The sequence below is a fragment of the Ornithodoros turicata genome, chromosome 6 (genome assembly GCF_037126465.1).
Source record: "Ornithodoros turicata isolate Travis chromosome 6, ASM3712646v1, whole genome shotgun sequence".
NCBI lineage: Eukaryota > Metazoa > Arthropoda > Arachnida > Ixodida > Argasidae > Ornithodoros > Ornithodoros turicata.
In genome coordinates this window covers 13,810,592-13,824,021 of record NC_088206.1, presented here as the reverse complement: position 1 = coordinate 13,824,021, position 13,430 = coordinate 13,810,592, and the positions used below count along the sequence as shown (strand labels likewise).

The 13,430-nt window shown below is 46.7% G+C and overlaps 2 protein-coding genes across 3 annotated transcripts; one reads left to right on the top strand and one right to left on the bottom strand.

The window, feature by feature from the left end:
* The first annotated feature begins 2,270 nt into the window (after positions 1–2,270).
* Positions 2,271–7,934, top strand: LOC135399175 (Krueppel-like factor 10). Its single transcript, XM_064630936.1, has 4 exons — positions 2,271–2,379; positions 5,239–5,427; positions 5,522–6,002; positions 6,634–7,934. Exons 1-4 carry the CDS (start codon positions 2,341–2,343, stop codon positions 6,852–6,854), a joined length of 930 nt encoding a protein of 309 aa, XP_064487006.1. The 5' UTR covers positions 2,271–2,340; the 3' UTR covers positions 6,855–7,934.
* On the bottom strand, positions 7,799–13,145 carry LOC135399171 (XK-related protein 6-like). Of its 2 annotated transcripts, none has more exons than XM_064630928.1 (2): positions 12,970–13,145; positions 7,799–12,208 (listed from the first exon to the last, which is right to left on the bottom strand). In XM_064630928.1, the coding sequence occupies exon 2, from the start codon at positions 12,101–12,103 to the stop codon at positions 10,232–10,234; it is 1,872 nt and encodes a 623-aa protein (XP_064486998.1). In that variant the 5' UTR covers positions 12,104–12,208; positions 12,970–13,145; the 3' UTR covers positions 7,799–10,231. The 2 variants fall into 2 exon arrangements, with proteins under 2 accessions (XP_064486998.1, XP_064486997.1); XM_064630927.1 differs by having other exon boundaries at positions 13,020–13,145.
* Positions 13,146–13,430: the final 285 nt, after the last annotated feature.

Below are 13,430 nucleotides of genomic sequence, written 5' to 3'. Positions count from 1 at the left end.
TCGAAATATTTTTCTGGCTGTGCCGCTGTCTGCTTCATCATCCATGTTGTAAACCCTCATTTTGAGCCCGATATCGACAGCCACGGTTTACCATCGTTTACCATATCTCGTACAAATTTTTCAGTCGACGCTTGAGATGCCTGTTTCTAATTCAACAGACGCCGCATCAACGATCGTGATCTGGAACCACGCCTACGGCACATTGACGAGCAGACAGACCCCTGCTGCCATTCAAATGGAGGCCGGCACCGACGCAGACGACCGGCGCCATGACGTCACGCGGAACACGTGGAAGGAGGATGATCAGCTGTGCTGCAGACGTCACGCGCCACGTCATCATGCGGGTCCGCCAGCCAAGGCCGTGCCAGGGAGGGATTCCCTCAGCACGCGAGCAAGCACTTCGCGGAAGAAAGCACTGCAATACAGGTCATTTACACTCCACAGGCGCCAGATCTTACAGGTAATGCTACATCCAGAATGCAGAGCCCGTTCATGCCCTTTGCAAGGGAGGAGATCTCGTCGAAAGCCTTCTTATCGGGCACGAACAAGTCATGACAACGCCCACTGCCATGTTTTCCACATTCAATCTGCTTTGCGAGCCTTGCAAGTTCTAAGCTTCTATACAAAATGATACGATTTTATTTATTATACATGTATATGATATGATAGATAACAAATGGTACTCCAGTTGCAAAAGAAAAAAAAAGTTATCGCGAAGACGGCGACTACGAAACACTTTCTTTTTTTCAGCACTCATTTCTCTGTCCAATAAATAAGGCCCCCATGCCCAACTTTTTTTTGTGTGTGTGCGTGTATGTGTGTGTTGCCAATAAATCTGCACCATCGAGATACAGATTTCTACCAATATTTCCATCACGCTTCGAGAACAAGCTTCTTCTAAAAATAGCGCCTGACGCTGCGAGAAGCGAAAATACACATGCACGTGTGTTTTCAAAGCCGCTGGTATCTCGCAAAAAAAGTATTCCACTCGACTATATGTCGAAGGCCAACGTCTATTTTCGCTCCTCGTTTTCGACATGCCCTTCATCAACAACGAAAAAATAAAAACTCCGCCCATCTTACACGGGATGCAGGACGTGCGCAGTCGACGCTAGTATATCGGATGTGACGGCATTAAAAGGAGGTCGTACATTGCAGAACGCGAAGTAGCCGATAATTTGAGATAAACTCGAGGGCCGCGTTTCTCGGAAATACGTGCTCCTTCATGAAGCACAAAGTGGGTGTTTCGCTGTTCGGCACTCTGCAGAACTGCCCTACAACAACCAATTTCCCAATAAACAACCGTCATCATGAAGCAATCGTCAATTAAGGTACAACCGCCTCCTTCTGTGCCGTTACGAATGCAATCACTGGTAGACGACAGCATGTAGTAGAACAACGCAGACGACACGTATTCCACGAGATGCTGTACGAAAATTGCGACGCAGATGTTATTATTGTGCACTTCGCCCTTTATTTGTTGCTATGATTTCACTTCTCCTTTTGCGTAGGTCCCGACTACGAGTCGCGTCGTCGTTTATTGAGGTCACAGAGTTGTTGTTCACTTCTCACGAAGGAAGATAACAGGTCAACGAAGACGCGTCTAAAACTGAACGTTTTTGTGTAAGCAGGCCAAAGAGATGTTATGCACAAGCAGAAATCGGTTTTTCATTTTTTTTTGCTTCTGCAGTACTGTGACCGCAAGTTATTCCAAAGACTACGGTCATGAGCATGACTCACTCGTTGAAGCACATGGCTCAACGAAACCCGCTGCTTCCCTGCTCGCCAACCTTGCCGTAAATAATTTTATAATTGTACAGAGCAAACACCGTGCATTGTAGTATACAACCAATACGATGACACATAGCAGTGGCAGTATGAGGTCACCCTTCATTGCATCAGGTTAGTGCAAGCGACCAGGCACAGCGAAAACATCACATACAAAGCGATACATGTACAAATACACGTATATAGCCCGTGGTTAACCACATGCACACGCGACAGGGGCCAAGCCCACCACATGCCTCCTATTTCCTTTTTTTAAAACACGCAAACATCACACCGTAGCAACAGCAGTTGTTTATTCCGGGTGAAACGTCGGTCAGGCGGAGCCCACGTTCTCTGTCACCCGCCGTGCACGTGCACACCTAGCCCGCGACCACGCGTTGTTCACGTGCTCTCTCTGCTCTCATTGGTGGAGCGTGCCGAGCCCTCCGTCTATCATTGGTCCAAGATAGATGCGGCCCCCGCCGCCGAGTTTACAAAGCACGACTCGAAGAGTGCTCCGGCTTTTTTCCCTGGCAAAGATTCGTGCTGAGAAGACCTCAATTATCGGAAGCTATGACACCGTTTTCTCGACCGCCGCCTCACGAAGACTCTGTGAGTAATCCGCCTCATCGGCCGTGATCCTCATTCTTTTCATTTTGAAGTGATTGCTTGCATTGAGTTTTGCACTGAAAATGTGTGTCTGTCGTTGCCTCTCTCGACTTTACCGCTCTTTGCGAAAATAAAAGCGTCATGAAAGGTGGAATAAAAAGCCGCCCGGTACTCGGGCGCCAATTTCTACCCCTATTTCTGGTTTCGAGCGTGGTTTACTATTGTGCGTCTGTTTGTGGTGGGTTTTGGTTTCTACCAGCACAGCTCGAAATCCCACCGGGCCGGACGGAGCGCTCAGGTACGTTTCCCGAACAGACGACAGCGGCGGCCACATGCTCGATCAGACGAATCTCCGGTCCTTTTGCATTTGTCCTCTATAAAGAGTTTTCTTCTAGCTTAAAGTGAGCGATCACATCTGGATTGGGTGACAATAAACCACGAAGCGCAAGCAAGCAGCGCATAATGCCTCTTCGCTTTTGTTCCTCATGGCGATGTCGATGGAGATGCTGACAGATGCTTCACAAGAGTTTCTCTTTCAGGATCGTCCGCGGCACAGCACGCACAGTAGTGGACCTGATCCCATCTTACCCCCCACTTTTTTTAAACTTCAAATTCTCTAATCGCACGTTGTTCTTTCTTTGTTTTTTCGGGGTTAGAGTGGCAGAAATGAAAGCCATAAACTTAACACTTGCTTTATTTTTCATTTAATTGTTCCGCACTCTCGGGGGGAGGGGGGGCTGCGATCATTTTTAATTTCACTGCATTTGTTGCCCCCTTTCTTCAATTGAGTTTTCTCTGGGTGTATTACTGCGGCTAAAACGCTGAACTCTACTCCTGGCTGCTTAGCCAGCCCCACTTCCCTCGGGTCCACTACTGATGGCACTGGGCACAAATGAGGAAATGGTGGCATGCCCTGCATAATGCAGTATAAAGACAATCTGCAGGTTAAGGCTTTGAAAAAAAAAATATAGTTTGGGAAATCACACGTATGGTGCCGTATTCCTCAATGCGCAAACCTCCGGCATAAGTATTACCAGTGCTGACAGGCAGCACAACATAATCTTTATGTCAGGGCTTGTCACTATTTCTCTATAAAGTTTGCATGAGCTACCCCTTACAGGTTCCCTAGAATAAATGTGACACATTTTAATAGACATGGAAATAGGATGCTAATAACTTTCAATACTAATATAATAGGCAAGAAACGAAATTAATATGATAATGAAAGCATAGCCGTATAACTGCAACACAATATATGGCTATAACTTTCAGGCATGGCCAATGATTTATCCAGACCCCCCAATACTTGTTGACAACCCCTGCCTTTTAATGATACATAAAGCTCTTTCAATGAAACTCTAATAATGAACCCCCCCTCCCTTGCCCACAATGCTTGCAATTCTGGATAAACCACTGCGTACAGCGAGACTGAGATAAATATGTGGAATGTCTTCATAGTTTTCCATCTACTTTAAGAGGTTGCTCCTTGCTTCTGTAAACTGCACTGCAGTGTTCTTCATGAAACAGGGAGTTTTCCTATAAGATCCCCTCTCTGCATGCGACTCAAAGACAACTCCCCTGAGACAAACTCACTTACTGTTCACCAGAAGCAAAGAGACCTCGTCTGACAAAAACTCGTGGGTGTCTGGCACTGGACGCCCGTCAAATCAGGGCGGAAAATGCCAGGCCGATAAACTCTCAACTGATAAGAGCGTATCTGGATACACCGGAGAGAACTGGTCGTAGACAACCAGCTCTTGACTCAGATTTCACGGAAGATTATAAGAACGTTTCAGTTTCAGTTTTGGTTTCTGGTACGGCAGGCAGTCTAAATTTCATATGCCTCTTGACTATGAAAGAAATTGTGCAAAATTGACTTTAAACTCCTTATGTACTGCTGCGTGTAAAAACACTGTTTACGTGAAAGGCAGTTGGAAAGACAGCTGAAATAGAGCTGCAGAATCTTTTTCTTTTTTTTTCCTGCCTTAAGCATAATACACAGATCGAATGTGGACTTTTGTTTTTTCTTTTTGCAGGGAGATGTATGCACATGAAATGTGTGTTATCTTGGTACCAGATAATATGCATATTAATCAGCTCTATCCAAAATTGTAAATATCACAGCTAGACAAAGAGTCTTCCAAAGCTATGACCAAACATAATATGCGCGAGCATATATGGGAGCATAATATGGGGGACACAGTGAGAAGGTGGAAATTGCAATTTAACCTCTGTATGCAATAAGGGGATAAGTCGACTTATCCCCTTTTTAGTATTTTTGCTGTAATGATGTCTAGTACACATACATAGCAGTATGTACCTGCTGGCCTGCTACAGGAGAGTTAGAAACGGGAAATGTGTCAATGGGACGTACAATCAGATCATGGCTCCTTTTCTTGGTTTGGGGTTTTTTGACTTATCCTCTTATTGCATACAGAGGTTCAATTAGTGACCTACAAGATACATGCCTGTTGTCTGAGGTTTATTAAGTGAACAAAACTCAAACCTTTGTTGTTGTTGTTTTTTTTTTTTTTTTGCATGCATGCATGTGCTTGCTTACCAAGCAGAAGGCTGGCTGCTGTGCAGAACCTTAAATAAATAAATAAAGGGAAACTATACATTCTGCACAATTTTATAAATCATGTAAATTATATGCATCACAGTGTCATGCCTCCACCCTTTTGGACTTTCATTAAACCCTGTAACGTTATTAACATTAGAAATGCCTAAAATATTTTGTGCCGGTTGCTGTGGTCTATTAATCCATTCTAATAATTTAATAAAATACATCACAAATATCTCTCCAAAATGTCAAACTCTAGTAGGAAAACTTACCATGGGCCAACTTTCTTGTGTGTGCAGGAGGATTCTACATGTGGCACAATAGCCATGGGTCGCGACGACTACAGTGCAGCAAGAACCCTCCTTTCCATGAGCGCTCGCATCGAAGAGGACAGTGATACGAGACCACCACCTGGAGCTGACCTCACACCCCCTACGTCTGAGGATGAACTCGAGGAAGTCCCCAAGAGCACATCTGAGCTTGCAAGGGTAAGGCTTCAAGATACACACACACAAAAAAGAAGAGCCCCGCATAATACGGTATGATCCCCTAACCTGTGTTGCTCTTTTTTTTTTTTTGCAGCTACTGCTCACCAACACACCACCTCCACAACCTTGCCAACGGACATCAATGCCAGTCTCCGTCATCGTCCGCGCACCACCAAAGCAAGTCACACCCCCGGCACAACCACTGAGGGTCCCCTCACCGTCACCCCCACTTCAGGTCACCCCTCACAGGATACAGTACCTGCAGCACAAGCCGACTGTCGCCATCGCACCTAAGCCAATCGGCCCAGCAACGCTCTTCCCTGTCATTGCAAGCGACGAGACGCCCGCGTTCGTGCTGGCTCCTCCCAATGGACTGCCCCCTACACTAGTTCCCGTGCGGTTTGTTGTAGCCGGCCCCATGATGCTGGCCACGACGCGCACAGCTACGAGCCCAACAACGGTAATCAGGCCTCTCGAAGACGAAAGGCGCAGGTCCTACGTTTGCAACTTTGAAAACTGCAACAAGACTTACTTCAAGAGCTCGCACCTGAAAGCACATATTCGCACACATACAGGTAGGCAAATGCCAAGCTGTGTATACTGGGAAACTGTTAAAGGAGCGCAGAAAGAGCTTCAGTCTCGACCACTTTTTCGAACCAAGCCGTTAACGCGAATGCTAAAACGCACCATGCGAAGTGATTCACTCGACAGATGCATACATATCGTGGAATTCCGTTTTGAAAATCGCGACCACGCGCAACGGTGGCAGTGCGCGCGACTAGCCGCCAGAGTCGTTTTGACGTCGTCGCGGTGCAACCCTCTAACTGGTTTGCTTGTTCGGAGAGGTGTTGTCTGCTACACAGAGAAAGAACTGGAAGTAGAAACGAAAAAGAAAAGAAGAATGCGAAAAGCGCCGGCCCCGATTGGAGCGCGGTCTCTCTCGTAGCCCTGATGACATCACAATCCTCCTCCTCGTTTCGGTCTGCAGAACAACTTGAGCGGGAACACATGCGTCGATGTTCGGGGGGTGTTTTATTCCACGAAAAATACTAGGTACAGAGAATTTTTTCGTGTTAGTTGCCACGTTGAGTTACATACTTTTGTAATTGGCCAGAAACAGAAAATCTTTCGGATGGCTTTCTGGGCTCTTTTAAATTTCGCGGTTTGACCTAAATCTATACCTCACACGTGTTTCTCTTTAAACAGGTGAAAAGCCTTTTGTCTGCGTGTGGAAAGACTGCGGCCGCCGTTTCTCCAGGTCGGACGAGCTCTCCAGGCACAAGCGCACCCACACGGGAGAAAAGAAGTTCAGCTGCCACCTGTGCGAGCGCCGTTTCATGCGCAGCGATCACCTCAACAAGCACATCAAGAGGCACAGCAGCAGCAAGCGGGTCGCCCTGTGGCACGCTCACGTTGCTGCCTCGTGAACTCTTTCCTCCCCAAGAACTCTCGAAACCAGTGTTGCCAAGCAATGCAACATCTCCCTCCGCGTTCGGTCGGAGAATCGCACCACCGAGCATATGCTGGAAATGCGGCTCGGGCTCTTGAAGAGTTGCGCCCCGCGTGTATCTGCGCCAAACAAGAACTGTGATGTCGGTTGTGTAACGAACAGCCCCTCGGCAGAGAACCCCGCACTTTGCGCCTGCCTGCGTTGAATCTTGTGATGCAAGGCACAACAGTACTTTGGGCCGTATGAATTCCTGGTTGTATGCACCGCTACTCGATAGCTTCGAGCACCACCCCAATACCGCCAACCATCGCTGGTGCCTCGTAGCTATTCGTGGGTGCATCCCCCCCCCCCCCACAAGGCTGTCACATCGGAGCTGCTCCGCATGCGATCTCATTTTATGCGGGTTGTGTTTTGTGGTTGATGTACGAGGAGGAAAAGCTTTAATGCGTTGTCTTCCCTTGCACATTGCAAGGCTCATGTTTGTGTGGATGTTGTACTCTTCGGGTTAAGAGCACACAGGATGTGCCAATGCAATGGAGTTTCCCTACTTTAGGATTTGAGCGTTTATAACAGAGTTGCTTTTTTTTTTATGTCTGTGATATCTGAAACGTGAGAGGCATAAGAACCGCTTGCCACATAAGGTTACGCTTCAACATGGAGAAATGTTATTTCGAGAAATCGCCACTTTAAAATATATGGCTATGTCATAATCACCGCTGCGGGGCCTACACAAGTCAGGCCCCCCCCCCTCCCCAATATAACTGTGTGGAGCCTATGTTACTTAAATTGATTTTACTCCTGAAAAAAAAAAAAAAGAGAGAGAGAAAAGGAAAGGAACACTGGGGGAGAGGGCTGTTCGTGACTTGTGCAGTTTCCCGAACAGTGACGCAGCACAAACTAACTCTAAGCGGGCACCACAGAATGTGGGAACGACATATATTTATTTTGAGCCTGCTTTGTATCAGAGCATGGTATGCGTGTGTGTAGAAGAGAATGTACATATGTAACAATGATTCTACTTTTGATATTTGAAATAAAGCAAATGCAGTCCAGGTGTCATGACGCTCATAACAAAAATAAAATAAAGGAGTGACATTCACTGGTGGGTCATTCCGTGCCAAAGGTACCGATGGTTATTGCTCAACCACCCTGTTTTCTTAACGTACTTGTGCTTTTTTATTTATTTATTTTATTTTTTTTTATTTAAAAGTAATCACTAATGCCAAGTGATAGTACAATGTTCCTGGAGAAGATGAACTGATTTAGCTGACATAAGCCACTGAATGCATTCTCAAGACCCACACAATAAGGACATCCCAAAAGTTCTCATAACCGTTGCTCTTTGCAACCATACAACCTGAAACTGTGTGAACAGTCATTGCTTTGGAAAGTATATAGACAAGCATCGTTTGAGATATCCACATACATTTTTTTTTTTTTCTAATACAGCTCACTGTGGAGTTAACTGGCAGCAATAAAATCTGTTTGGGAGGGAACCGCATAATAGACTAAAAACAAACAAACAAATGCTGCTAATTATAGATGCCAATAAGTAGAATGTAGAAGCACCAATAGACATCCAAGAATCTTACTAAACATTTCATTGGGATGCACACAGCTTCAGGTGGTACCCATGATAGGAGAGCCTGAGCGATGGGCAAAAAACACACAAACATGACATAAACACGGCTCACAAGCTGAGCCGTCATGTTTGTGTGTTTTTTGTCCGTCGCTCAGGCTTGCCTATCATGGATTTTATCCACCAGCTAGCTTGCATCTATGCTTGCATCTTAACTACTTTGCGAACTTCTGTATGGTTGAGCAAACTCATCGGTGCCTGTGGTATGCAATGGAATCCCAAACAATAAAAATGTTTTGGAAGATTACCCTGAAACAAACTACTGGAAAGATTCGCACAGAACCCAAAGACTTGGCAAAGTGTCAAAGTTGCACAATTTGTACATTATAAGATACACTAAACTTCCTGTGGCACATACAAGAGAGATCGACAGACTTGGCACTGGGAATATTGGGCTGACTTTTTTGACACAACAAGAATGACAGCCAACTCAAAGGCCAAGGAACAACAACAACAACAAAAAAAAAGAGATTCATGCTCAACAACGAGCAAATACACGGTAAATGCAATGCAATAGACTTCGCACTTTGCTCAGGTAGCTGCTCGTAAAAGATCAATAAATAAGTACTATGTACAGTCAAGCAGTAAGAACAACACTGCTGTAGCCAAAGAAATGGACAAACCCTGAAGAAGAAAAAAATTCTGAACTCAAAAGATAACACAACCCTCTGGAAGCAAAATCAAATACATGTTTGGAGAGAGAAGGCAATAAGAGCTGTGTCAAGCAGTGATGAATGTTCCACATGTTCACATCTTGGCACAGAACCAGCAGTTGAATATTAGTAGGCTGGTGGCACGAGTCAAATGCCACCAGCTTTCACCCTCAAGAAGCGTACCACATGATCCACATGAACTAACTAGTTTGCCCTTCTCTGTTCTTTTAGGCTTGCTATGTTCCCTTGTCCCATCTTGAAATGTTCCGATTACCAAGTCATTATGTGTGCATTCCTCCATTCATTGTGCTGTTGAGCACACTAATTGAGCATTATTCACCATAAGCAATAGGCGATTTCAGATATTGCCCTTGTGCTCCGCACGGCGGCCCTCCGTCGCCCAAGTCACGCGCATCGCGCAATGCATCGTGGGAAATGGTTTACATTCGTGCTCGCTGGCTGTTGCTCGAAGTTACGTGAGGTGAAGGAGAAAGAAAACCGAAACCGTTTGCGCTCTTCTTCTTCTCTCTGACTCATGAAAACTAAATCCCAAGGTGCAATGGGGCTTTCGCAACACGGCGCTCTCTGGTGGGTCATCCATGCAATTTCTGAAATCGTCTATTGCGTGGTCTGGGAGGATCGCGAGGAGTGTCGTCTTGTGGTTGATTTGTAGTTTTCGTCTGCACGATGTGTTCACAGTGAAATGTGACCTTATGTGTTTAAAATATGCCACGATACAAAGGCAGATATAAAGCATATTTTCTGGCTTGATCGGGGAAACATGAACTGTGTCGGCAGAACTAAAGCGAAACTACAAAATGGTTGGCAATCATATATACAGGCATACACAAGCGATGGTACCGTTGGTGGAGCTCATTTATATAATTACTGTACCGGTACCCTTCCTGAGGTGAAAACAGCCCTTCTTTCACTCCTTTTCTTACTGTTCTCGCGAGCTGCCCCACGTTGAGCCCATTGGAGCTGAGCAAACGCTCCTGTAGGCGCACCCTTTCATTTCCTAACGCACTCACAGCATCAACTGACCCGATTACAAAAACACTGTCACAACTGAGTCTCGGGCCTCCAACCGCGCATCAACGCCGCGTGTGTTCGACAAGTCCTGAACCTCGCCCCAACCCCGAGGTCTTCGTCCGCCGAGTCGACGTCACCGTCACTCGAATTATTGTCCGGGCTCCCCACGACCCGTCTCGGAACCCTCGGCATCCTCCTGAACCTCCTGAGGTCTCTCGGCAGCGTGTAGGAACGTGGAAGCGACAGCTGGCTGTCCACGTCTGATGGAGGAATCCTGTACATTTCGCGCACTGCTTCCTGAGTCACTCGCGATGACACTCCGCTCGACACGTCCGACGGGAGCTCGCCAAAGTCGTACGACAAGCAGCTGTCGTCGAGGTAATGCGGAGAGAGCAGCACCTCCGGAGAGTTTCCTCCGAGAAGGGTACGGTAGTGGAAAGCTGGCTGTGTCCGCAGCCACGGCTGCTTCTTGGATCGCGGAATGGGTTGGCGAGGGGGAAGCGTCCCTTTCTCGCTGAGGTCCGACGGAGGAAGTTTGCCTTGCTTGATCTCTTCTTCGATCTCTAGCAGTTCCTGAAGCTGTTGTTTCTTCTTCTCTTGCAGCTTCTGCTGTATGTCTACGCGCGAACCGACACTGCTTTCTTTGTCACTGTTGTGCCTGCACCTTTTCCAGAAGGGAGGCAGCTTGTGGTTTGCCGCAAGCGGCATGCTCCCGGGTGGTCCGCTCGGAACTGGCACAAACGTCGATGGCTTCTTCTTCTTGCGCTTCAGTGCCGGATTCAACCTGCAGTTGAACACGCCTGGCGCCACCCCATCTGGCAACCTCGGAGGGGCCGTCTGCGGCGGACTATTCGCCGTCTGCGCCTCCTGCAGTCCGAACCCCAACACGTGCCGCAAGCGTCTGATATGAAAGAAGCGATAATAGAGAAGCATGAACACAATTCCAGCGGCAAAGCCGCCCCAGATGAAGAGCAGCGCGGGGACATCGAACCAATGTTGTTCCTGTCGTATCGACAGCCACACTGCGACCAGGAGGCTGTTTTCTAAAAACATGATCACATAGAACGCCGCCATCTTGGGCACTGCGTGCCTCTCCTGGAGGTTGATGTAGCAAAACGTCTGTACGTAGGCCACAAGCGCGGAGTATGTCAGGCGCTGCACCGGTGGCATTCCTTCTCGATGAAAAAGATTCTTGGGCGAAATTAGCCACAGGAACATCGCCAGCCAATGCAAGAGCATGACTAACAACACCCAGTGGCCGTACAGCGATGCGTACGCAGTCAAGGCTGCAGTTCGTGATGCCACCGTGCCCAGACGCCAGAAGAACTGGCAAATTACGCCTAGCCACGTTAGAACGAGGCGGTGAATATTTCGCCTGCGAACGTTCTTGCCAAACGACGCCAGCGCCCAACACACACTGAAGAGAGACAGGAAAGTCGAAACCCGGTCCAAATGCGGCACGCTCGCTGCCGAAGGTTGCCTCCACGTCAGGTTCAGTTGAAGGAGCAGCATCGGTGCTGCTTCACAGAAGCCATGAACCATCCGCAACATGCACAGGTCTCTGACTTCGTGTTTTACTGACACCAGGTCGACAGGTACAAAGAGCTTGAAGTAACGCCAGAGCACTCCACACTGCAGAACGTGCACCGCCATCACGGCGGCACTTTCGGCTGCTTTCACTTTATCATTCTTCTTCTTCAGGTACCACTTCATAGACATTGCTTGACTTGTGAGGAGCGATCCCAAAATGCAGCACAAAGCAAAGCCAAACCACAGAGTCTCACGGTGGACGGCGAGCAACGTGTATGCCACAATGACGTCAAAGACGACGTCACAGAAGTAGGAGGCGAGGGAGATGATGTTGAAGAGCACATCACACAGCGGGAGGAACTCCTGAGCCATGCTGGGCAGCAGGGAGGGAAGCTGCGATGGAAGTACACAGTCGTGATGTTGGTCATGGTGCTCTCATGCTGTCAGGTCATGGATGGCATCCCCTGGTAGCAGCACCTGTCAGTTGGTGGGCTCATATCACTGGTGATCAATCTTTGTTTGGATGCATCGATCCCAACACCACAGTTTGAAAAGACAGAATGTAGCATGCATAGTGGTTGAAAAGGGTACAAAAACTTCTATGCAAAAGCTGTAGAAGAAATAAGAAAATGGCAACACAAGATAATATGCTGCCCCGAACTAACATTCATTGCATGAAAACAAAATGACGGAACAAATGTATTCCATTTTTTAACGTATAAGCAATGATATGAGCATTCAATGAAGAGGTGCTAGAAATACGTAAACAACCCAAATGAATACAATGGAAAAGTAAGCTCTGTGGGGGAAGCTGTAAAACTTCCCAGAGCTAAAAACTTTTCTGTTTCCGCTTTAAGTATCTGCAAATAATCATTGTGTAATCAAATTTATGTAATCAAACCAGAAGGAATTCGGGCACAGATAGGAGCATGACTTTACATGTCGCACAAGAAATGAAAAAAAAAAAAAAAAAAAGGCCGTCAAGTTTACAGCTCTCGATTACAAACATTCGATGGCCGACTCTTGCGTGGCTTGCTTGGTGCGATAAACACAACGGCGTCGGCGAGTTTGTGTCAATATAATTAGGAACATACACGGCATAAACTGCAGCTTGATCTCCCAAAATCTATACTTGAAACGTGACAGAACTACTGACCATCGCAAAAATTTCAAGTGTCAAATCACTCGAGAACGTGGGACTTTTAAATGGTACCGAATTGTTTGCATATTTGGCATACCTTCGATGCTTGAGAGCCCTATGAAGTTGAAAATTAGAAGTGTGTCATACCAAATGTTGCCTTGACGTTCGAAGAAGACATCGATATAACCCTTGCACTACATTTTCCACTTGTTCTGTACAAGATAAACACTTTGAAAACTTTTCACCAGGTACGCGGCACTGACAAAAGCTGACCCAGACGAAAAAGAGGAACAAGCTTGCGTTTATTGTCGTACTCATGTTGAACATTTGATGCCATTTAAAAGTATTAGTGAGAAGCAGATAAATGTTGTATGTCTAATTTTGATCATTGTAAATTTAATTAAATAATATTCAGAAACCTTTTTTACGTCAGTCAATATACGGATCTTCGGCTCGTACAATTGCTGCGTACCTTTTTATTTTTCGCTTTTCGCGGCGTCACAGCCCGGTAAAGTAGCCCAAAGAGCTGGCTTCACTGGACTCCCGTGTGGGTCGCCG

Excerpts from the sequence above, each read along its gene's own strand:
- LOC135399175 (XM_064630936.1), top strand. The coding sequence starts at position 2,341 with ATGACACCGTTTTCTCGACCGCCGCCTCACGAAGACTCT. Across the intron at positions 2,380-5,238 it reads CGCCGCCTCACGAAGACTCT|GAGGATTCTACATGTGGCAC; the intron begins GTGAGTAATCCG and ends TTGTGTGTGCAG. Across the intron at positions 5,428-5,521 it reads GCACATCTGAGCTTGCAAGG|CTACTGCTCACCAACACACC; the intron begins GTAAGGCTTCAA and ends TTTTTTTTGCAG.
- LOC135399171 (XM_064630928.1), bottom strand. The coding sequence starts at position 12,103 with ATGGCTCAGGAGTTCCTCCCGCTGTGTGATGTGCTCTTCAACATCATC.